Source organism: Mytilus edulis, chromosome 9 (genome assembly GCF_963676685.1).
Source record: "Mytilus edulis chromosome 9, xbMytEdul2.2, whole genome shotgun sequence".
NCBI classification, from domain to species: Eukaryota; Metazoa; Mollusca; class Bivalvia; order Mytilida; family Mytilidae; genus Mytilus; species Mytilus edulis.
This window is the reverse complement of record NC_092352.1, coordinates 27638421-27661566: the sequence shown is the minus strand read 5'-3', so window position 1 is coordinate 27661566 and position 23146 is coordinate 27638421. Positions and strand designations below refer to the sequence as shown.

The following is a 23146-nucleotide window of genomic DNA, read 5'->3' as shown; positions in this document are numbered from 1 at the left end:
CTAGAAAATTACGATGTCGGTATATGTTCAGTCAAGAAAAAACTGACCTTCATCCATTTCGTAGCAATACAGGATATAAACCTGCCTCTACGTGCCACACGTTGGAAAATTATATAGATTAAACCAAGCTTGAATTGTCATTTCTACCAATAGAAAGAAACGTAAAAAACAATCTTACTAAGGGCGAAAGAATAGCGCTACGCAATTTGAAAAATGATGAAACAATAGTAATAAAAAAGGCAGATAAAAATTCAAATTGTGTTATTTTAGACAGGCTAGACTACATAACAGAAGTCACAAGACAACATAATACTCAACATTACTGCCAATTGATTCATTTAACATGGCAGAACTGAAAATCCAGGTCATTGAGTATATTAAATCATTATACGACCAAGGCATAATCGACAAAATATCATTTAAATTTTTAACAAATGGTCAAAAATTAAGAGATGCACGATTAGGGAGAATTGATATTCTCCCAAAAATTCACCGTCTTGAAACAGAGACGTTTAAACAAATACAACATGATGGATTAAATGGAATAAATATAATTCCACCTGGCAGACCAATTATATCACAGTGTGGTTCTGTAACTGAACTTATAGGTCATTACGTTGACTATTTTCTTATACCAATAGTTCAAAATCAGTCTACATATATAAAAGATACTACATCGTTCATTAATATCATTGAGAAATTAAAACCTATGGCAAACAGCCTTTTGGTTTCATATGATATAACACAGATGTTTACTAATCTACCTCAAGAAGCGTTATTGAGTTCGGTTGAACGAGCCTATGACAGTTTTGACAAATCAAACTTCAAAGTCAATGCTCCGCCAGTCAATGTATTAATACATTTGTTGAGAATTATTTTAGAAAACAATGTATTTGAATTTGATGGGAAAATTTACAAACAAGTAATAGGCACGGCAATTGGTGCAGTTCCTTCACCGGAAATCTGTGACATACTTATGTTTGAAATAATGAATCAAATTATTTCTGCATTTCAATATAAAGACAAAATATTCTATCATGGCAGATATAGAGACGATGAATTCATAATATATGATGGAACATCAGATGAAATTATAGATTTTTTTTCGTCTAGCAAATGATTATAACCCCTTATTAAAGTTCACCTATGAAATCAAAAACGATAAAATGTCGTTCTTGGATGTTGATGTAATTAAAGGTCAAAGATTTACAACATCTGACATTCTTGACCTCGAAATACATTTTAAAGAAACAAAAAAAAAGCAATACGGCAAATTAGAAATACAAGTGACCATAACAAGTTAATAAACAATCTAACTAATTTCAAAGTGAAATTATTAGATAGGGGTTATGATATAAAATATAAATATATCAATATAAACATGATTAATTTTCATATTTGATAATATTCAAATAATGCATCTTAAAATGACCATCCCAAGCTTAACTGCCGAAACACTTTATTAGTAGTGTCGGGTCCTATCGTGCAATATGGGATGCGTGGTTGCATGGGTGTTTTATTATAACAAAGAACAAAAACAAAAACACAAACAAAAACATCGAGGACCAACAATTACGAAATATTTTTCAAAATAAAGCAAAGGATATTCATTCCTGCGGTTGAACACCTTTAGTATTGGAAACAAAACGTTTTTGTTAATCGGTAATTTCTAATTATACATAGCAACACAGAAGTGCTGTCTACTGGACTGCTGATATCCTCGGGGAGTAGCCTACACCACCATTGGCATCAATCCAGCGCTTGAAGTTGAAAATAAACTCATAATGGATAAGATGATTAAACTTTCTGTTTACCAGACGTGCGTTTAATCAACAAAAGACTACTCAGTGAGGCCCTTACAAAAAAGTAAAACAGGACAAGTAAACTACAAATTTGTACAGCATTCATGACCACAATGTTTCTGACAAATAAAGCTGAAGCAATCTCAAACAAAAAAAATTGAAGAACAAATCATTTTGATACCTTTATGATTTGAAAATGATGAAATTTCACATGCATATGAGCTAACAAATCACAACTTCATCACCAACAAATTGCCTCCAAATCATAACGAATCCTCAATATTTTAGCTAACAAACATGACACAGTTAACAATCTTTTTTAAATCATTTCATACGATATTCCAATTAAACAAATCATTAAGAAATCACGCAATAACAGAAACAAATTATTTACAGATCATACAATTGAAAGAAAGCACAAAGAAATCAGTTTTGTAGGAGTTGGCAAATTCTGATTTGTTTATGATTTCTTGAATTAATCGCAAATAAATGATTTTATAACAAAATATATTTTTCTGTTTTGGATATATTTCTGGAGTTGAAAGACAATAACAATCAAAACCAAGGAGTAAACAAAGACTCGCAAAACAGAAGGACATTTACATCAACAGTTATAAATAATAAATAAGAAACAACCGTAAAATTTCTTGAGTGATGACCTTAATTTGATTGATGCCTAGCCCTGTCTTAACAACTTTTGAGAAAGCAGTATTCCTCGTTTAACAAAATCAACGTACTTTGAGCTAGCTCTACAGTAACGTATCAATTGAGACACATATACTCCATATGATGGTCCCGCTGGGATGATGCTAAACAGAAATGGAAATTTGACTATAGGAGAATTAAAATCATCGCGTTTGTAATAAATTTTGGTATTTAACCTACCATCAGTAGTCATTTCGAGAAAAAGTCTAAATATGAAGCAGATTTTATCTGTGTCGGTAGTATCTTTAATTTCAAGTTCACTTGGATATATTTAATGTAAGTGATTACTGAACCTATTATTATTAAGAGACAGTACATCATCAATATACCAAAAGGTGAAATTAAGAAATAACATTTTGTATTTCGAAAAATTTCATGTTTTGTAGACAATCAATTTATAAGTATGACCATATCAATGATAATTTATGTCAACACAGAAGTCTTAATAATGAGCTGGTAATGCCATCTAGGAGCATTTCTCCACCAGCAGTATTATCGATTACGTCATTTAAATGAATTGTTCCTTTTGTGTTTCCTATATATATGTGTGTAGAGAGCAGTGACAATCCGTTATAGTGAAAATGGGTGTATTCATGTATTCATGTCAAGTACATTCTACTTTTTATCAAAGAACAGCATAAAACACAAATATCCTCTATCGGATATGGTCTCAAATAACTAAAGTACAAAATTTTCAGGGATTTTGAAGGGAATTGTATCCATGCTACACCATCTTGGATGAAGATAAATCAAGAAAACGGCGTCGGAGTTGCCCAATTTATAATCACAAATGATATATCACAAATTATATATCACAAATGATATCGGATATGTTCCTTACGTCGTAACTACAATCCCCTTCCCTTTCCTGAATGTGACCTACCGAATTAGACTATTTACCGGATTTGTTATCACATAAGCAACACGACGGGTGCCGCATGTGGAGCAGGATCTGCTTACCCTTCTGGAGCACCTAAGATCACCCCTAGTTTTTTGGTGGGGTTCGTGTTGTTTATTCTTTAGTTTTCTATGTTGTGTCGTGTGTGCTGTTGTTTGTTTGTCTTTTTTTGGCTAAGTGAAGAAAAGAAATTAACTGTATAAAAGAGGGACGAAAGATACAAAAGGGACAGTCAAACTCATAAATCTAAAACAAACTGACAACGCCATGGCTAAAAATGAAAAAGACATTCCCGCTTCTGATGTTGGTTTCTTAATTCGGATATTATCATATCAACTCAATAGTAAGTGCTCCGGTAACTACATAATTCATAACATACTTTAATGAATACTTTCGTTTCATAAATTTAGAATGACATCCACGATATTATTCTTACTGAACCCGGAACATATGCGCATGTCTCTTCTAGTTAAGGGCATCCGATACAGTTTTGATCCCGTATTTACATTTTGAAAGAAAAAAAATGTCCATATAGACTATTTTTTACCTGAATTAATCAAATATGTAATAAAAAATATACCTTCATGTGCTTCTTGCTTAGTAAAATGAGGTCGAAATTTTGTATAAGTGCTCAAAATTCGGATTTGTGGCAGTATTTTCCCGTTCGAAAGAAAGACATAACTTTTTTGTTATAAAATATAAACATAAATTGTTTTTTGTTAAATAATTTGTAATTTCTGTATTTTATAAGTATCCTTAAAGTTTATACATATTTTATTCAGAAATAATACATATTTATCAAATGATCATGAATGAGGGAAAAAACATCATTTTTTGCTTTATATTAATCAAATTTTAAAAACTTGCCCTTTTTACGTTTTCATGAAAATTGACACAAATAATCTTCTCGCGTAATCAAACAAAATGGCATTTTAAAAAAAGAGGGGTCCATGAACTCGTTTTCAAGTTAAATAAGTTTACATGATAAAAATCAGTCGAAAACTGAATCTTTTCTCGATAAGTCATAGTTTGACGTCGCGAAAATAACAATTTACGTTAGCAACGTCATTACCTCCCCTGTAACTGTAAAGAATTACTTGGCATGAGAAAAGTTTTTATCCTGTCCAGTACTATCGACAAAAATGATAACACTTCATTGCATATAAGAAAATAACCATCACTGGAAGTCAACCAATCAAATGTTCACCTCTTTTTACTGTATACAAGTTTAAGTATCCATGGCACCTCAAATTTCTAACATAGAAACACCAAATAAAAAAATCATGGGGCTTTGAAACATCAAAGATTAATGTTTATGTTAATGAAAAGATACGTACACATTAAACGTAAAGGTACATTTTCTTTTTCTTGTTTCTAATTCAGGGAGGACTAGGGGTCCGTGGATTAATAAACGGAAAATTGTATTTATGATAAAATTTTTAAAAAAAAAGCCACGTGTCAAAGTAATACACAAAATTTTTGCATTTTCTGTTTCTCAAAAAACATCAAGATTTGTAGTTTTCAGAACATAATCTCCTAAATACATGGATTTTTTAAAATATTTTCATCAAACATTTTTATTCAAACGATTTGCTCAGTGAAATTCTGCTTTGTGTGCACGAAATTATTTGTGTATGAAAGGAAACACATAGATCACTACATTAAAGTCATGGGAAATGTTCTATTTTCAAAAATTCCTTTTTTGAAATCTTCAGTTACGAACAAGACATTCTTATCAGTATTTGCAAAAAGGTTTTTGGTACCACTGTGCCATTGTGACATTATTTTCCGTGCAATTAAAGGGAAAATTCACGATTTTTAACTTATGGTTTAAATATGTTCATTATGACATAATATATATATTCACATAGTTTTATCGCTATATGTGCAGTAATAAAAGAGAAATTCAATAATTAATGAAAAAATATTAACAACTTCCTGTAGGTCGTGACGTTTTCTCCTGGTTTTTGCATGCCGGGATTTAAAATACAATCATTAAAAGTCTTGGTTTTAACTATATTTTAACGTAATCGTAAGCGCGCCGATGACTAATGCTACATCTTATAACCATCCGATAATAAGAAAATAAAACGCACAGACGTGCAGTTGTACACATTCATGAGATAATTTTTCTATATTTCCCTAAATATTTCGATTTATTTTTGTAGACAGCACAAGAAATTTTTATTATTATTATTTTGCTTTAATATATACTTTTTCATACTGATAAAGTGAATAAATTGAAGTATATAACTTTAAACTGTTAAGACAATGTATAGGTTTACGCTTATTGACCTTTTACTATCTACGTTATTACTAGGTTGATGCGATGTGTGTATTATTCTCCGACAATACTTGTGAAGGTAAAATGTTATTTACAGATTGGTAATTAGCTTGGCCTCTAGGGCACCCCGTACCAGGTGCGACTGTCTATTCGGATCAGTGGATTATAAGACAGGAGGTCGCGTTTAATACACAAATTTAAAATACATTTTCAAGGTGTTGAAAAATACAAGTGAATCGCCGTGGAATTATTTAATTATATTTGATTCTTATATTTTATTTGAATTCAAATAAGTAACTAAACTAAAAAATGAACCGGTTAAAGTATGGAAATTAGTTTTCGGAATAAAATGATATACACTCTTATGATTTATTTATGTTTTTTAAAAAGGGAAAATAGAACTAGTTTTACAAAAGCATTTTAATTGTCTTATGAAGACAAAAAATGTACGGTAACACTTAAATTTAGACATTTGAAAGCCATGATCAAAGAAAGGTGTACCTGTATGACATTTTTACTTCTAGCGTTTGGCATTAGATTTTAGCTGAGACTACTATAACCGTTGACAGTCTCAGATTTAAGTGAGGTCGGAAGGGTTAAGCTTACGAAAATAATTGATATAATTTGGATTATGGAAGGAGCTATACTATAAAAAATACATAAATTTATTACCAATACACTCGAGATCAAAGGTTGTTAATTTTGCTGTTCAAGTTAACTTTTACTCACATATTTTTATATTTTGATTTGAGCGTGCTTGTTTCTATATGACAGTTTTTTCAGTTCTCTTATCTCGTTAGACGAAAGCAAACCTGCACAATATATTCTGCATTGTATAGTCCGAAGTTTACAAATTGATATTCTTATTTTACATGTAAAATGAATGAACAGTTATTAAAATAAAACGGCATTCATTTCAAAATATACCACTGTTTTCTAGAGTGAAATGAAGTCACATATGTGAAGATAAAACTAGACGAATTACTTATATGAAAATAACGGGAATAAAAATTATATATGAAAACGGAAATATAGGTGCTGAAATATAAATAAAAGTAAAATTGAAATTAGATAGCAGTGGGATAATCTATACGTATTCTTACAATCACTCTTAAATAAATTTAGATTTTGTACACAGGCTGTATATCACGGACAGTTTTATATTGGTATGGTATATTTTATAAATTTTACCTGTGCACACCTGGTTCACTCGCGATCACGCATGTGATTCATTGACCTTGTTCATTGTATATTAAATTAAAAAAGCCTGCCAAGAAGTCGACCTTCACAATACCCGAATATGTCACATTTAAAATACCTCGGTAATTACCTGTATCAAGCCATGCTGATTACAAGAAGACATGTTCTTGAGGAAATTTAGAGCCGATTTTAAAAACATAATTACTCACTTATCTAGACAAATAAAGCTTTAATATTTTGAGTATGTGCTTATTTATTTAGGATGAACATAATATCAAATTTTATTTTTTTTGCAAATTTTCCCTTTAAGGCTTACAAAACGTAGGTTCCACCGATGTATCTGCTGTAGCGAGAACACCACGTGATCTTTCAATAGGACGGTTTTGTGTATCCAGATCTGACACCGCTGCAACTTTATTTTGTTTCTTTCTGTTACACATAAATATGCGTAAAAAGGCCTGTCGAAACATAGGATTAAATGTAACGTATAGAACAACATTGTAAGCGGTGCTGAATGCAGCTAAGGCTATCTTTACCAAAAATGTAACTGAACTGGCGCTTTCACTTCCATCACTCCCTCTGCTTTTCTGAAATAATAATAATAATATTTTTACAAAAAGATCCAACGTATAATGGAAAAACGCTGATTTTGCACTTCTTAGGTAGGATTTGTCCAAATTCATAGATGAAATATCTTAAGTTTTTTCAGATAGGTTGATGATGTTGTGTCACTCAAAAATCCACATTTCAATGAGTGCTTAAATCTTATATATATATCAGTTTATGTAACTTAAGATTTAAAAAATTAACGAAATTTTTTGAGGTGGCGGAGTGGTCGAATTAGGTGAACAAGTTAATCACTAGCCAATCAGAAATGAGATAGTTATTTATAACCCCACACGTGACAGGTGACCTCGACCCAAATCTAGATTGACCATGATGTATCAGTTATAAATTTGGTTCTCTCTGGTCTCTCCGGTTTCCCCCAACCAATAAAAACTGGCAGCCGAGAAATAGCATAGTAATGATGAAAGTCAATCAATCGGTTTAACTATATCTTTGACAAACGTGATGATTTCTTCTTTCCAAATGTCAAGTTTAATTTGTGAGCAGTAACATTCTTTCTCCTCCATTTTATAGCGTTTTCATATTTCAGTTAATGCTTTACGTTCATGCATGTTCACATCTTACGGACTTAACAGGGGTGTTCTTTTACACAAACAAAATAGATTCAAAAATGATCCGTCCTTTTCCGTTAACTGATTTGAATCAAATTCTCATATTTGATGTATAACAATGACAGTTATTTTTCATTTGTTTAGTCTGTTTGAGCTTTTGAATTTGCCAACTGATTAGGGAGTTTCCTTTCTGAATTCTCCCCGGAGTGATTTTACTTTTTATCAATAATAAAAGTCCTAAATAAACATTTTACAGGGCCTGGGCTCGAAAATATGTAACTTAGTTTCGTGTGTTGTGTAGTCTAAACGCCATCTTATTAACTATCGAATTGACCTCCGAAAACCTTCTATGGTCATATAAGCGATATAAACATAAATGTAGATACAAATACTGGTTTAAAGTGGACTCGTGCAATAGAGTTTTTCTAAGGCTGTTTAATTTCGTACTATAGATTAAAAATATATGTTAATCATCGATATTGCCTGTATAAGAATGATTTTTTTGTGGATTGAATCAGTCAATCAAATGATTTACCTTTTTTTTACTTTCAATGTTGACATTGTTTCCTTTAAATAACTCAACACGCACAACACATGCGTGATTAATCTCTACATAAGGGTTTAATTTGATGTTCACATGATAACGGATTCAATTAGATCGAATTATTCACCTGCAAGTGAATAATTCATCATCAATGTTTCTTAGCTTATTTTGACAAATTGAACCATATTGGCCGCTAATAACGAATTATTATTTCTTCTTCACTTTCATTAATGATTGAACAAAAAATATTTTAAATTCTAAAATAGCTTGTAGCTAGTACCTCTTTCATGGTTCAATTTTACAATCGTATGATGTGGTGACAGCAGAACGCCTCGTTTTGATATGCACTTAGTCTCATTTCGTACACACTGATTTACAGTTAAGTCGGCCTCATATCTTGACTTACATCTAGAAATTGACAATGAGGGTCGGTTGAAAACAAAACTTTACGACAAAAGAGATGATTTCAGCTTTCCAATTGTGAACTTTCCATTTCTAAGTAGCAACATTCCAGCAGCACCTACATACGGGGTATATATCTCTCAATTGATACGATATTCCCGTGCTTGCATTTCCTATCATGATTTTCTTGATAGAGGGTTGCTGCTCACAAGGAAGCTCTTAAACTAAGAGTTCCAAATGGTAAAGTTGAAATCATCCCTTCGTAAATTTTACGGACGCCATCACGAGTTGGTTGACCGTTATGGAATAACCGTATCACAAATGATATCGGATATGTTTCTTACGTCGTAACTACAATCCCCTTCCCTTTCCTGAATGTGACCTACCGAATTAGACTATTTACCGGATTTGTTATCACATAAGCATGTGGAGCAGGATCTGCTTACCCTTCCGGAGCACCTGAGATCACCCCTAGTTTTTGGTGGGGTTCGTGTTGTTTATTCTTTAGTTTTCTATGTTGTGTCATGTGTACTATTGTTTTTCTGTTTGTCTTTTGCATTTTAGCCATGGCGTTGTCAGTTTGTTTTAGATTTATGAGTTTGACTGTCCCTTTGGTATCTTTCGTCCCTCTTTTAATTCAGATGTATAACAGTTAATTATTAGACATAATCAATTTTAATATACATTGTTATATATGTATTTCTAGAAATGCCCCCAAACCACTTACTGCAATTATAAGTGTGATGAAATAAGGTAACCAGCTCACGGCAAACAGCACTGCTACAATAATTAACATTTTAATTATCTTCATTTTTTTTTTCAAAATAGTTGAATTAGCAACTGCCGCTGTTGTACTTTGGTCTGTAGATGATCCAGTTTGTTGGACAACAAAATATATTATCCTTGAATAGTTGTATAAAATGATAACCAGTGGTACGATATATGTTACAAACAGCAGCATTATTCCGTTTCCAATTACAAAGGCACGGGGTACCATATCGCTATTACAAGCTTGGTGTATTTCTGTTTTGTTGTCCTCTATTGTCTGTTGATCAACAACCTGGAATTCTATAATGGTAGGAGTGGCGGCTAGAAAAGCTATTACCCAAACACTAGGGATAATAAATTTGCAATGTCTGTTCGTTATCTGGGTCTTTAGGCTATCCACTATACAATTTCGTCTCTCAAACGCCATTGTTGCCAAAGTATAAGACGCTGATGTAATACACAAAATGGGAAAGGCAAAAGCAACTTTGCATAGGAAGGGACCTATAAATAAATAAATATATAGTTATAGTCGTTTAGAAATTTAGATAATTGAATACAAAAATTTCATTAATTCAATGGTACATGAAATACACAAATTTCGTTAATTCATTGCTACATTAATTACACAAATTTCGTTAATTTAATGCTACATTAAATACACAAATTTCGTTAATTCCATGCTACATTAAATTCAATTAAGTTATTCTTTACCTTTCTACCAAGTTCACTGGAGTAAAGCTGATGACCGTAACTGCATTCACGGTCATCCCAAGATGTCGGATGAAAAATTAGGTCAGTATTTGTATTGTCTGTTCAAGTGTTTCTAAAGCATTTTCTTTACAAAGCATACATTGGTACGATGTAAATGTATAAAAGAATCACACGAAAATCACATATTACTACCGAGAAATGTGTATGAAACAGGAAATTGGACTTGAAAAAATCGCAAAGATGACCGTAAATCGTAAGTAAAATATTTTCAAGATGACCGTAACATAAAACAAGGATGACCGTGATTGGTAAAATGATGACCGTAATTTGTAAAGGATGACCGTAATTTATAAAGGATGACCATCGATTCTAACAGATATCCGTATTTGTATTACCTTTTTTGTATCAAATACTAGTAATTAATTGTGTTGGTATAAAACGTATTTATAAGGGCATTTATAAGACTGCATTATCCTATAGGTAGAAGAAAATAAGACTTGCTTCAAATACATAGTTCACCAACTGTATTAAATCGTATCCGAATGAAAGAGGAATCTTGCTAGCTTTGAACATGAGCTATCTTGTAGACAATGTGCTTACTATGTAAACATTTTAACCTGCCTGTAACTGCTCATAACCCAAGGAAACAGGTGTATATATGTTGCACCTGCTTTGCACGATAGTGTTGTATATATATTATTGGAGGGCACCTGTGAAAAATCTAAATTATACAAGTGAAAACTAAATTATAAATTTAGAAGAACTAACTACAGCATTCAAAAGATGTTCCTCCAATTTTAAAGTCAGTGGCGATTATGTCCAAGAAGGGTGTCCAACGGAATTAAAAATGAACTTTATTAGGTCGTTAGTTTTCTCTTTTGAATTTCTTTTACATTGTTATTTAGGGGGCCTTTTATACTACACTGACTATGCGGTATGTACTTTGCTCATTGTTGAAGACCGTCCGGTGACCTATAGTTGTTGATTTTTGTGTCATTTTGGTCTCCAGTGGAGAATTGTCTTTTGGAGTGTTGTCTAATTAGCAATTATACCACATCTTTTTTTATATTTATGAACTATTGCCAAATATTGAAGCAAAACTAAAAGAGATAGGGCGATACGAAGACTTCATTTCCGTATTGAAATCCTTATCTAATGGAATATTTACTGAACATATTGCTTTTCAATTGTTACGGAATGTTTAATCTCAGTCAAACCAACTGAATGCCGAGTAAATTTTGCAGTTCCATCGGATCCGGTGTTGTCAATGGACTGTTTGTATATTTCAAGGCAGATGTTAAGGTTTTAGTCTGATTCCGCTGGATAATCTTATGCTTAATCCATGTGTTTTTTTTTCTTCAACTTTTCGTCGCATCGCTGTCAATTTGTATTATATTTTTCCCTACACAGTTTGGAGTTATACAAGGAGATAACATAAGTCCTAACCTGTATAAGATTTTCATCAATGACCTTCCCAACTATTTGGAAAAATCTCCAGACCATGTAAATATTAATAGGCATATTATCTCTAAATACTTAAAAACTAGTACTGTATGCATGTTTTTGAGCATGCTATTAAGCTTATTCCTCTATATGGAAGTGAAATTTGGAGCTCATTCAATCCCTTGATAGCAAAATTTAGATATGGAAACCAACTAATTTGCACGGATAAAATGTATTCAAATTTAACCTGTGAAAAGCTACACTGTAAATTTTGTAAATTCATTCTGGTCGGCACAAATAAAAACACAAATTGTGCAGCCTTATTTTAACTTGGTCGGTTTCCACTGTACTTTTAATTAGTGAGGTCTGTTTTAAATTATTGGCTTAGACTAAAAAATAAGAATAATTTCCTTTATTACAAGATGCATACCAGCATTAAAATCTCTATATTCTCAGTATAAATCGTCATGGTATAGCATTCTCCAACACATTTTAAAAACTCTTCCTGGTTTTGCAAATCTAAATGATGGGGAAAATATTTCAAATAATACCATCAGGAAAATATTGAAAGAGACGTGCATACAAATTTTGGAAGGATCAACTGACCAAGAAATCAGAAGGAGAGCTCCGCACTTATGTGACAGTTAAGGATAATTATGGTTTCGAAAATTATCTATATAAATATCATAAAACAAATTTACCGTAGGAGATCATTAACAAAATTGAGGGTGTCATCCCAAAATTTGCCGATTCAAATAGAACCAAACCAGGATAATCCTCCAAACCTTAGACCGTATGTCAGCAATGTAATTCTGGTAATATTGAAAATGAAGTTCATTTTCTCTTTTATTGCACAAAATATAACGAAGACAGACACTATTTATATCACATCTGAATCATGTTCCAATGTCATTAACTTAAATTCCCAAGAGAAATTGCTACGGCTGCTGTCTTGTGATAACTCAACTGTATGAAAAGAGTTGTGTATATTCTTGGTTAAACACTGCAAATAGCAGATTTATATTTCATATTTCGCAAAATTAGTTATTGTTGTTATTTAAAAAAAAATATTTTTAAGTGACAGGATTCAGTTTCTCTATTTATTTTTGTTCATCTGCTTCTGACACGAGGAGGATTGCTGTTATTGCATATCGCAATCAACAGTATATCCTACAGCACCATCCCTTGAATTGGTGTCTCCTATACAGATGAACAAATTTATTGTCATTTGTCTTTATAATATCTGTCTCGTTATATAATTTTCAATGTTTGTTGCATATACTTTCATTATTGGTAATTGTATAAATGCCCGCTTTAGGACCTGATTTGAAAAATAAAATATTTGATTTGTATTCAAATTTTAACGTTGTTATCAATAAATATTTTAATTTTGGATGTAACGCGTCTTCTGATTGGCTGACGTTATTTTGTTATGAGCCCATAGACATAATTTAGTCATGTGACCGTGACGTCATCAACGTTTTTTCATTGTTTTTTATGGTTTAAAATGCAATTTAGAAATGAATTATTATAAGAAATGACTGTAATATTTTGTCTGTCTATTCGAAATGACATAAAAAATGTGATGCACACTGTTAAGGTGGTATGGGAGTCTAAAATAAAAATGATAGAATTTGTTCATACTTTGTCAAAATGTAGTATCTATTGATACATGTTCAAAAATATTATAAAAATGATAGGTCACTGCGCATTTTCTCAAGCTACAGGTTGTGACAAAATGACAAATTTTGTATGGATTATACAGGAAAAAACAACATTTTGTGAATAGAAACTAAACAAAATGATAGAATTGTAAAATAAATAAGGAAAAGATTGCTTTCAGACAATGCTTTGAGAATATCAAAAGAAAAAATAAGGTCACCGTACGTTTTTTCCGGCTAAAAGACAAAATAGGAAAATTTTATGTAGAGTCCTTCAGAAAATGCACTGTTTTAGAGTTACCTCCCCTTAAATTGCCAATTTGAAAATATTCAAAAACATCCAAAAATAATCTACACTTGTATAAATATTAATATTTCTAAGTTATATTCTTACAAATTGGTTCTTTTAAATGAAAATTCACATTTAATATCTGCATTCCTGCATCAAATTTTGCTTACTTGATAGAAAATATGGACCTTCGATTCTCTGTTTTTTACAATCCAAGATGGCGAAAGACACCCATACCACCTTAAATAACCCGCTACGCTCGTTATTCAGTGTGCACTAGATTTTTTATGTTATTTCTTCATAGACAGAAAAAAAATATTACAGTCATTCCTTAAATATTTAATTATTTACTAGAAATATGCAATTTACTATCATTGTCATAAACTCTAAATACAGCAAATAGTTGAAAAGAAATTGATAAAACATATTTATAACCGCTAAACGAACCCCTATTGAGACAAACTCGACAAACAGTTATGAATACAAATATGAATATTTCTTAGAATTGACGGTCATCTTTTAAAAGTTACGGTCATCCTTAACAATTTACGGTCATCTTTTAACCAATTACGGTCAGCCTTGTTATGAATCGCTAATCCTGTTACGGTCATCTCGATTACGATTTACGGTCATCCTAGCGAATTTTTCAAATCCAAATTCCCGTTTTATAAACGTTCCTCGGTAGAGATTTGTAACTTCCGTGTGAATCTTTTATAAATTTACATCGTATCAAAGTATGCTTTGTAAAGAAAATGATATAGAAACACCTTAACAGACAATAAAAAAACTGACCTAATTTTTCATCCGACATCTTGGGATGACCGTGAATGCAGTTACGGTCATCAGCTTTACCCCAGTGAAGTTGCCACAACTGAATAATTTGTTTCTGTCAGTTATTATTTCTTTATACCACTAATATCTGCATGACAGAATTACCTGATATCTAATATATCACATATCATTCATTTATAGACATAGAGATTGCTGATCTGAGATTATATAGCTTTTGATTGCTTATTTCATTTTACTCAACGCTACTTTATACATTACGGATTTTATTTTCAAAACCGATTAAGTTTTATATTAAAAACTGTAAAAGGATTGAGATGCAAACATGCACATACCACAAAGCTGTAAATCAATAACTTTAAACTTTCGTGAAAGGTACTGAGTGCTCTTTGGTAACAAAAAAACAAAAATATGGCAAGTTTTGTTATGTGTAATTTTGTAGAGGAATAGGGGAAGTATTTATTTGTGTTTTATAATTAGTACTTATTAGTTTTCATTCTAATTATATTTTCGAATACTCTCATTTGAGGTACATCGTAAATAGTCATATGACACAAAGTGGGGAACAGGCTAGTAAAGAAAAGACGAGCACCGTCCGTTCTGCGGGTCAAAAATCGAGCATGTGAAAATAAACAAAAAATACAATAGTTAAAATCAAAACGATTTATTTATCAGACCTAGGATGTTATGTTCGGATTCCCTACATCAGACTGACATGCGTGTTCGTATATTCTAAAAATCTATTCACCAAAATGCATTAAGTTGTGTCATGTTTATATATACGAGAAAAAAGAGATACTTTCTATTTCAACGTCATCTAAAAAGAAACACCAAAAATATACTTCTTTAAATTTATTGTGTTTTGATGGCAACTATTGTTTTGCTGATGTTTTAATGTGTATGTAGTATTAATATTCTATAACTAAATTTTCTAAATTGTATAGAATGGAAAATTTACAAATTACTTATGACTCATACACATCTTATATTTACATATTAAGTAAAAGTGAACAGAGCTAGATATATATATGTTTGAATATCATGTTATAATTACTTATGATATGTTCTTGAATATCACATACAATATGAAATAATGAAATAAGATATAGCATGAGTATGATGCAGATTATAAAAAAAGAAAAGACCATATAATAAAGATATAAATGTTGACTATCAGCTTTCCAACAATGTATATATGTATCTCAATCGATTTTTTCACAATATTATTTATCACTTGACAAATAAATAAAGTAAAAGATCCAAAAAAGAAAAAAAAGAAATTTAGATCAGACCAAAAATATGAGATCAACTCATAAACTTAGTGAATTGGTTTGCCCAATAAGCTTAAAATTATTCAGTAACACGAATACATACCAGAAGCTATATTCGATTATAAAGGCAGTAACATATACGTACTAAATACATAAGCGTGAATCGGTTTGATTTTGTTCGGATGCAGAATGATTTTATCGAGAAAATGACATGCGAAAAAACAATTAAACTGATTTTGTTTTATTTCGTAAGTTTTACAGTTATAATACCGATCGCTCAATGTTTCTTTTCAATTGATTAAACACAAACGAAGCACAATTTTCTTCTATTTCAATAAAGATGCAAGTTATTTTTCATTATCCAGGTTATACGCGTACTGCAGTAAAAACATCCTTTTTTTTAATTTAAAGTAAACTTTCTGAATACATTTTACAATAGCGTTGCAGTGATATACATGGTTCTCCTATACGTTCTATTATACTTTATCTTTATTCTTTAAAACCAATTAAGAAACCGACATAGATTTGATTCATTTGAATATACAATGATTTGGGATGAACATACTTGGAGTCAATACGTACAAAATAAACACAACAAATAGAAAACGTAGAATGAAAGTACATGTCTTTTAACCAGGGGGACTGACTATTTATTGATCTGTTGAAAAAATTGATGTGGAAATAACTTCTCAATTAACAATAGTTGAAAATTTAAAGTTATATATGATGGATTAAGTTTTTCATTTGTATTATTAGTCATAGCAGGGAATCAGACACTCTCAATCTATGGAACTCCTGAGCTATGGACTGGACATCGTTCTACTGAATGTGCAGGCAATTTGTAATATATGAAAAATGAGACATTCTCTACCTAAAAACCTGTTTTAAGGGCATATAACCTTAAGGAAGCTGGCTTGTCATGTTTTGGATTTTTGTCAGATTTTCGGAATACTCTGGCTTTATCCATTTGAATGCCTTGCAAAAAGTTGCCCGGTGACCCCAATTTTTCTTTTTGTAAATCTTTTACATGTATAATGATAAGCCATCTGTAAAAGTCTTATAAAATTTTAATTACTTTTTAACAGTTTTTGAGAACTTCAACCTGTCAATGATAAAGCTATGAAAAGTCAAGAGAGAATATTTTCCCGCCAAAATTCCAATGGCTTATATCTCGAAAACAAGCACGGTGACCTATATATTTTTTTGCTCTTTGAATTCCTTTATTAATTCCCTATCAATATAAACTAGTGTTTTTAAAGTTAATTACTTTGAAACTGAGAAGCGAACTCCCTTAACAGTATTCGCATAACTTTTTGGAATTTTGGGTTCTCAATGCTCTTCAACTTTGTACTTTGATCTGAGCGTCACTGATGAGTCTTATTTAGACGAAAATCTACAAAAGATTCACCAGTGACGCTCGAATCCCAAAGTGTTAAAAAGGTCAAATAAAGTACGAAGTTGAAGAGCATTGAAAACCAAAATTCCTAAATATTTTCCCAAATACAGCTGGGGTAATCTATTCCTGAGGTAGAAAAGCCTTAATATTTCAAAAATTCAAAAGTTTTGTAAATAGTTAATTTATAAATATGACACTCAATGATAATTCATATCAGCACAGAAGTGCTGACTACTGGGCTGATGATACCCTTGGGGAATTAAAACTCCACCAGCAGTGGCATCGACCCAGTGGTTGTAAATAAACTCAACATAGATACCAGGATTAAATTAGTTCATCTGTGTTAATAACTTGAAAAAGATCGATATCTACTTTTGTTAGTATCCAACAATAGTTATCAATAAGTTTTCCTTTTTAAATAAAAAAAATATTTTGGTAGTATTTACATTTTTGTGCAAACCTTTCATGTACGTACATTTGTTTGAATTTAAATTTATTTCATAAACCAAAATCAATCGTTCTTGAATAGCATAACATGTGTTTTTTATTTATTACAAACTAGGTCTCTTCTGTATACAAAATGTATAACTACATGTTTTGATATCTAAAAACATATTTGTAAAGCTTTATAAATTACATAATGAATTGTTTGTCAAGAAATAAATAGGGTTGTTTAACGGTGCCAATGCGCGAGTAAACACGATAATTGGTACTTTCAACAGCTGACAGAAGAAACATTTTCTCATTCCTTAGCGGGTTAGCGTTCAGTTGCAAATACTTTTATGTTTTAGACGATAGATGTGTTTGAAAAGATTATCTGATAAATAGGAATCCGGTACAAAAATGATCAAATTGACTTTTTATGTTTAAAAAATATACACATTAGTTCATATTTTAATTTGACACTATTCAGGTTTCGCTTGGATTGAACAGGAATGTTAAGAGTTTCTAATTTCTGTATTGAATAACAAAACATGGTTACTTAAATGCTTTACTTTTCATATTAGAAACTATCGAAAACGAGATGGAGTTCAGGGAGATCCTATTTTTCAATTAATAACATTGTCTCTGGAGGAAATTCAATGCAATGCTATTTTTTTTCAAGAAATAAATTTCTTCAAAATTCCCATTTAATAAAATCTGAAAGTAGTAGGTTCAGTAAGACCCCTTTTTGGCCCCAAAATATAGCAGTTTTACAAAATTGTTAAAATGTAAACCTTTAGTTATTTATTGGACAGTACAATGCTCCCGCTACGTAAATATGGGCTGTCTTTGACAATACAATGCACATATATCCGGTACTAGCACCATTAAGTCATGCTAAATTACTGAAATCCTAATAATTCTAGCATTTTAGTTAAATTTTAGACGGTTTTCGTGTAAAACGAAAGTGGCCGCATTCGTGTTCATCCTTAATATTGAAATGTAAGTTGTATTTTATGATAATACATAACATATATAAAGGTTGAGGATGAACACGGATGCGGCCACTTTCATTTTTACCAAAAACCATCTGAAAAGTGACATTTTTCGGCATATTAGGTAGATTTTTCATATTTGAGCTTGAATCGGATCGTTTTTAATGACTTAATCTGTTCAAATCTTTCACATAAACTAATTAATTCAAATAAAATAGACACTTAAGTGTTTAAAAAGTGGTCAAAATCTTTCGTCAGATGAACCTGAAATTTGAGGCCAAAATCGGTCCTTACCGGACCTACTCCTTTAAAACAATACATTAAGACAATCACAAACAAACTCTTCTCTCTAAGGAAATTTTAGGGACTTTTCTTTTTGAATTGTCCTCGGAATGCAGGTTGTTTTTTTGTTTGTGATTTTTACTTTTTTCTAAAAATCCCTTAGATGAAATTGACAGAACTAAAATTATGTATGAGAAAAAAAAAACATTTTTTAAAGGATATGTCAGCAATAAACCGACCCTCTTGGAAGATTCTTTCATGAAAACACAATTGTGTTTGTTCTGAATGATATAATAAACTATATTAGAATTACTAATATGTGCTTAATTTCTACGCGAGAATTAACAGACTAATTAACATCGTTACCATTTTGAAACGCTGGTTAAATAGCTTCCTTGTGTAGCAACTATCTATAGTGAAATCAGTAATGAAAATTTGAGCAATAAACAGATCCATTGGGGGAAGTTATTATGTATATACTTTATACATGAAATAAAATTGTGTTTGTTCTGAATGATATGATCAAGCGCACTAGAATTACAATCATGTGCTTAATTTCTACAAGAGGATTTATAGACTAATAAAGCATCTTTACCAATATGAACCGTTGGTTAAATACTTTCATGTAGGTAGTAACTTTCTGTGATGAAATCATTATAGGGAACGGAAACTCATAGAATATTTTATCAACTGGGGTAAATATTCTCAAAATGTGAGCGTTTAAACTATTGTTGCACGACATGGAAAGTTCTGAAATTGAAAAACTCAATTCATGACTTTGGAATTAGGAACACTTTAGTGTTTAATGCCTGTCCTTCTTGTAGATTCTTTATTTCAACCACGTTTGGTAAAATCTAATTTCAGATTATTTTATAGGAGCAAATTTCAAAAGTGTACGCCTGCGAGGAGAAAGTAAAATGATACTTACAAACCGTTGTCGGATAAATCGATGATACAAATATTGATGCTACGTTTGTGAAACAATTGAAAAAATAAATGCAATTGGCTGATTTATGTTGATAGTACTGTTAATTCAGAAATTAAGGCGTTCATTTGTAATTGCGATTTCTGATGAATGGACAAAAAAGTAAGAATTATTATTGCGATATCAGGAAAAGCTGCATACGAATACATGTAATATGCATTTTGATCACTGTACAGTAATAGGGAAATGCAACTATTTTGTGAAAGGACTAGTTTAGATCGACCAATAAAAAACTATTAGGCAAGGTTGCGAAGAATTGTTTTTATTCTGTGGTTATTTTGATATAAACATTTATGATGTTGGATGTGACGGATTGGTAATTTAGTCTTAGATGCATGAATTTTTTTATTAGTTGTTAGTGGCTTTGAACTAGCTGTCAGTTAACTGTGAGTACTCTTAGATCTGTAACTATTGTCTTTTAGTTGTTTGGATGTATAAGTACCCCGCCACGTCCACTTGTTTTTGTCCATCTAATGAGTTAGGCCTTTTTCGACTGATTTTTATAGTTCGTTCTTATGTTTTACTGTTATATCGGTGTCCCAGGTTACGGGGAGGTTTGGGATCCCGCTAACATGTTTAACCCAGCCACATTATGTATGTATGTGCCTGTCCCAAGTCAGGAGCCTGTAATTCAGTAGTTGTCGTTTGTTTAAGTGTTACATATTTGTTTTTCGTTCATTTTTTGTACATAAGTAAGGTCGTTAGTTTTCTCATTTGAATTGTTTTACATTGTTATTTCGGGGCCTTTAATAGCTGACTATGGGCTTTGCTCATTGTTGAAGGCCGTACGGTGACCTATAATTGTTAATTGCTGTGTCATTTTGGTCTCTTGTGCAGAGTTGTCTCATTGGCAATCATACCACAACTTCTTTTTTTTTATATTTTAGGTTGTTTTTACCGTTCAAATTCAACAATAATAGATAATAATAATAGAACATTCAGTAAAACAAAATTAAGTAGACATAGCTTTAAGGGTAATAAAGTAGATTGGATCTCTTTGAATAAAATATTATCAACCTCGGCTTCGCCTTATTTGACAATAAATCTTTTGGGTAACAATCTGCTGTATCATCCCCTCAGCTATGTTATCAATGTACACTACTATCTAAAGATTACAAATCGTAACCTTATTTTGCTATTTAAACTTGTTAAATTTGAGTGTCACTGGTGAGTCTTTTGTAAACAAAACCCACGCATAACGAAATAATTTTTTATCTGGGTATTGTAATGAGTTTATTTCTATTTCAAATTTTTACCTTTTTTGTCGGTTTGTTTTTTTCAGAAATTTTGCTATTTAAACTTGTTAAATTTGAGTGTCACTGATGAGTCTTTTGTAAACACAACCCACGTATAACGAAAACAATTTTTATCTGGGTATCTGTAATGAGTTTATTTCTATTTCAAATTTTTACCTTTTATGGCGGTTTGTTTTTTTCAGAAATCTTTGTCAATATGATGGATATTTTGCGACTGTCACAAGTGGGAGGTTTAGCTTGCTTTAAAACCAGGTTTAATCCACATAAGAACAATGCCTGTACCAATTCAGGAATATGATATTCATTTGATGTGTTTGAGCTTTTGATTTTGCCATTTGATAATGGACTTTTCGTTTTAATTTTCTTCGGAGTTCGATATTTTTGTGATTTACATTTTAGATACGACAGAGATTTAAGTTAAAAATTACAAAGCTAAACTGATAAAGAACAAAATTATTAAGCTTACCCTCATGGAAATCATCTTCGTGTGATATATCATGGAGATTCTGAGGCAGGATAATTCCTGCAAGGATTATATCACTAACAGATAAATTACATATAAGGATATTTGTAACATTTCTCATTTTTTTGTTCCTCCATACCACAAAAATTACCAAGAAATTACAGACAACAGCAAATAACAGGATAATTCCTACACAGGTGATAAACAAGGCATCACCTAAGCCGATTGCCATTCTGATCAACTAACTCTAATTGAATATGTCGTTTGATTTTTATACACACCTGGGAGCTTAAAATCAATTATACGTCTTAATCTCCTTACATCACTAATGAGTCTTATATAAATACGCAAAAGTGGAAAATATCGAAAAGTATCAAACAATTCTTGAAATCAATAATATATTTTTTTCATTTCCTAAATGAGTTCAAAGTTCAAAGTTCGATAATGATCAATACCAGATCATTTTATAACAAATCAAAGAAAAAATTCAACTTTGTAAATCTTTAGATACTTTAGAAAGTTAAACTTGCACGAGTGTTTCAAAATGAAAAAAATCGCAGAAAATTAACAAATTCATGTCAATTCTCGTAACTTTACTTTCCGCTATATAGGTGATGTTCTCTCAATAAATAGTTCAAAGTTTGGTGACCAGATTGAATCCGATCGAACCTGAGATGGAGGATACAACATATAGAAGATAGAGTTAAGTCCGACGCATATCTGGACTTAAATTTAGATTAGTCATTGAGGGTCGGTTTAAAAGAAAACTTTACGAGAAAAGAGAATCCCAATTGTGAATCTCCTATTCTATAAAGCAATATTCCAACATTGCCTACATGCTGGGTATTTATTTCCAAGTTGATTAGATATTCCAATACCGTCTCTTTTCCCCGGAATGTGATCTACCGTATTAGACTTATTGTTGGGTCTGTATTTACACCGACGATTTTTCATAGTGAGCGTAAATCTTATTTATTGTTGATTTCTTCCTCATACTTCTGTAAGACCAGTTTTTTTGTTACAGCCCATCCCTGTTAATAAAGTACATATAGTGTAGTGGACAAGAATAACTAATGGCACACTAGGGCCTAAAAATTCAACTTGATCATAAAACACAAAAAAAGGTCACAATTTTGGTTCATAAAGTGGTCTATTTCAAAAGCCTTAATGTTAAATAAATCAGTTGTTTTCGTAAATGTACACTACATTCTACCAAAGATAACCCTTTTTGGAAAAAAAATCAAAATATGATGATTTTTTTGTAATTTTCAGACGCAAAAGTTTTAGGAACTTTAGCCTCCAACTACGATCGAAAATGTTTTGTAACCAAAAGATTCAAATTTTTAATCATGGATGGCGACAAATAATAATTTGCCAAAAACAATGAAAATTATGAAAAAA

General features: G+C 31.3%; 1 protein-coding gene across 1 annotated transcript; it reads right to left on the bottom strand.

Moving 5' to 3' along the window:
- Positions 1–6950: 6950 nt before the first annotated feature.
- On the bottom strand, positions 6951–21926 carry LOC139487966 (neuropeptide Y receptor type 2-like). The gene is made up of 3 exons (XM_071273247.1): positions 21749–21926; positions 9741–10282; positions 6951–7476 (listed from the first exon to the last, which is right to left on the bottom strand). The coding sequence occupies exons 1-3, from the start codon at positions 21864–21866 to the stop codon at positions 7195–7197; spliced, it is 942 nt and encodes a 313-aa protein (XP_071129348.1). The 5' UTR covers positions 21867–21926; the 3' UTR covers positions 6951–7194.
- Between the last annotated feature and the right edge of the window lie 1220 nt (positions 21927–23146).

Coding starts and splice junctions, on each gene's coding strand:
- LOC139487966 (XM_071273247.1), bottom strand. CDS start 21,866: ATGAGAAATGTTACAAATATCCTTATATGTAATTTATCTGTTAGTGAT. Junction 10,283..21,748: donor CGAAGATGATTTCCATGAGG/GTAAGCTTAATA, acceptor ATTTATTTATAG/GTCCCTTCCTATGCAAAGTT. Junction 7,477..9,740: donor TCATCACACTTATAATTGCA/GTAAGTGGTTTG, acceptor TTATTATTTCAG/AAAAGCAGAGGGAGTGATGG.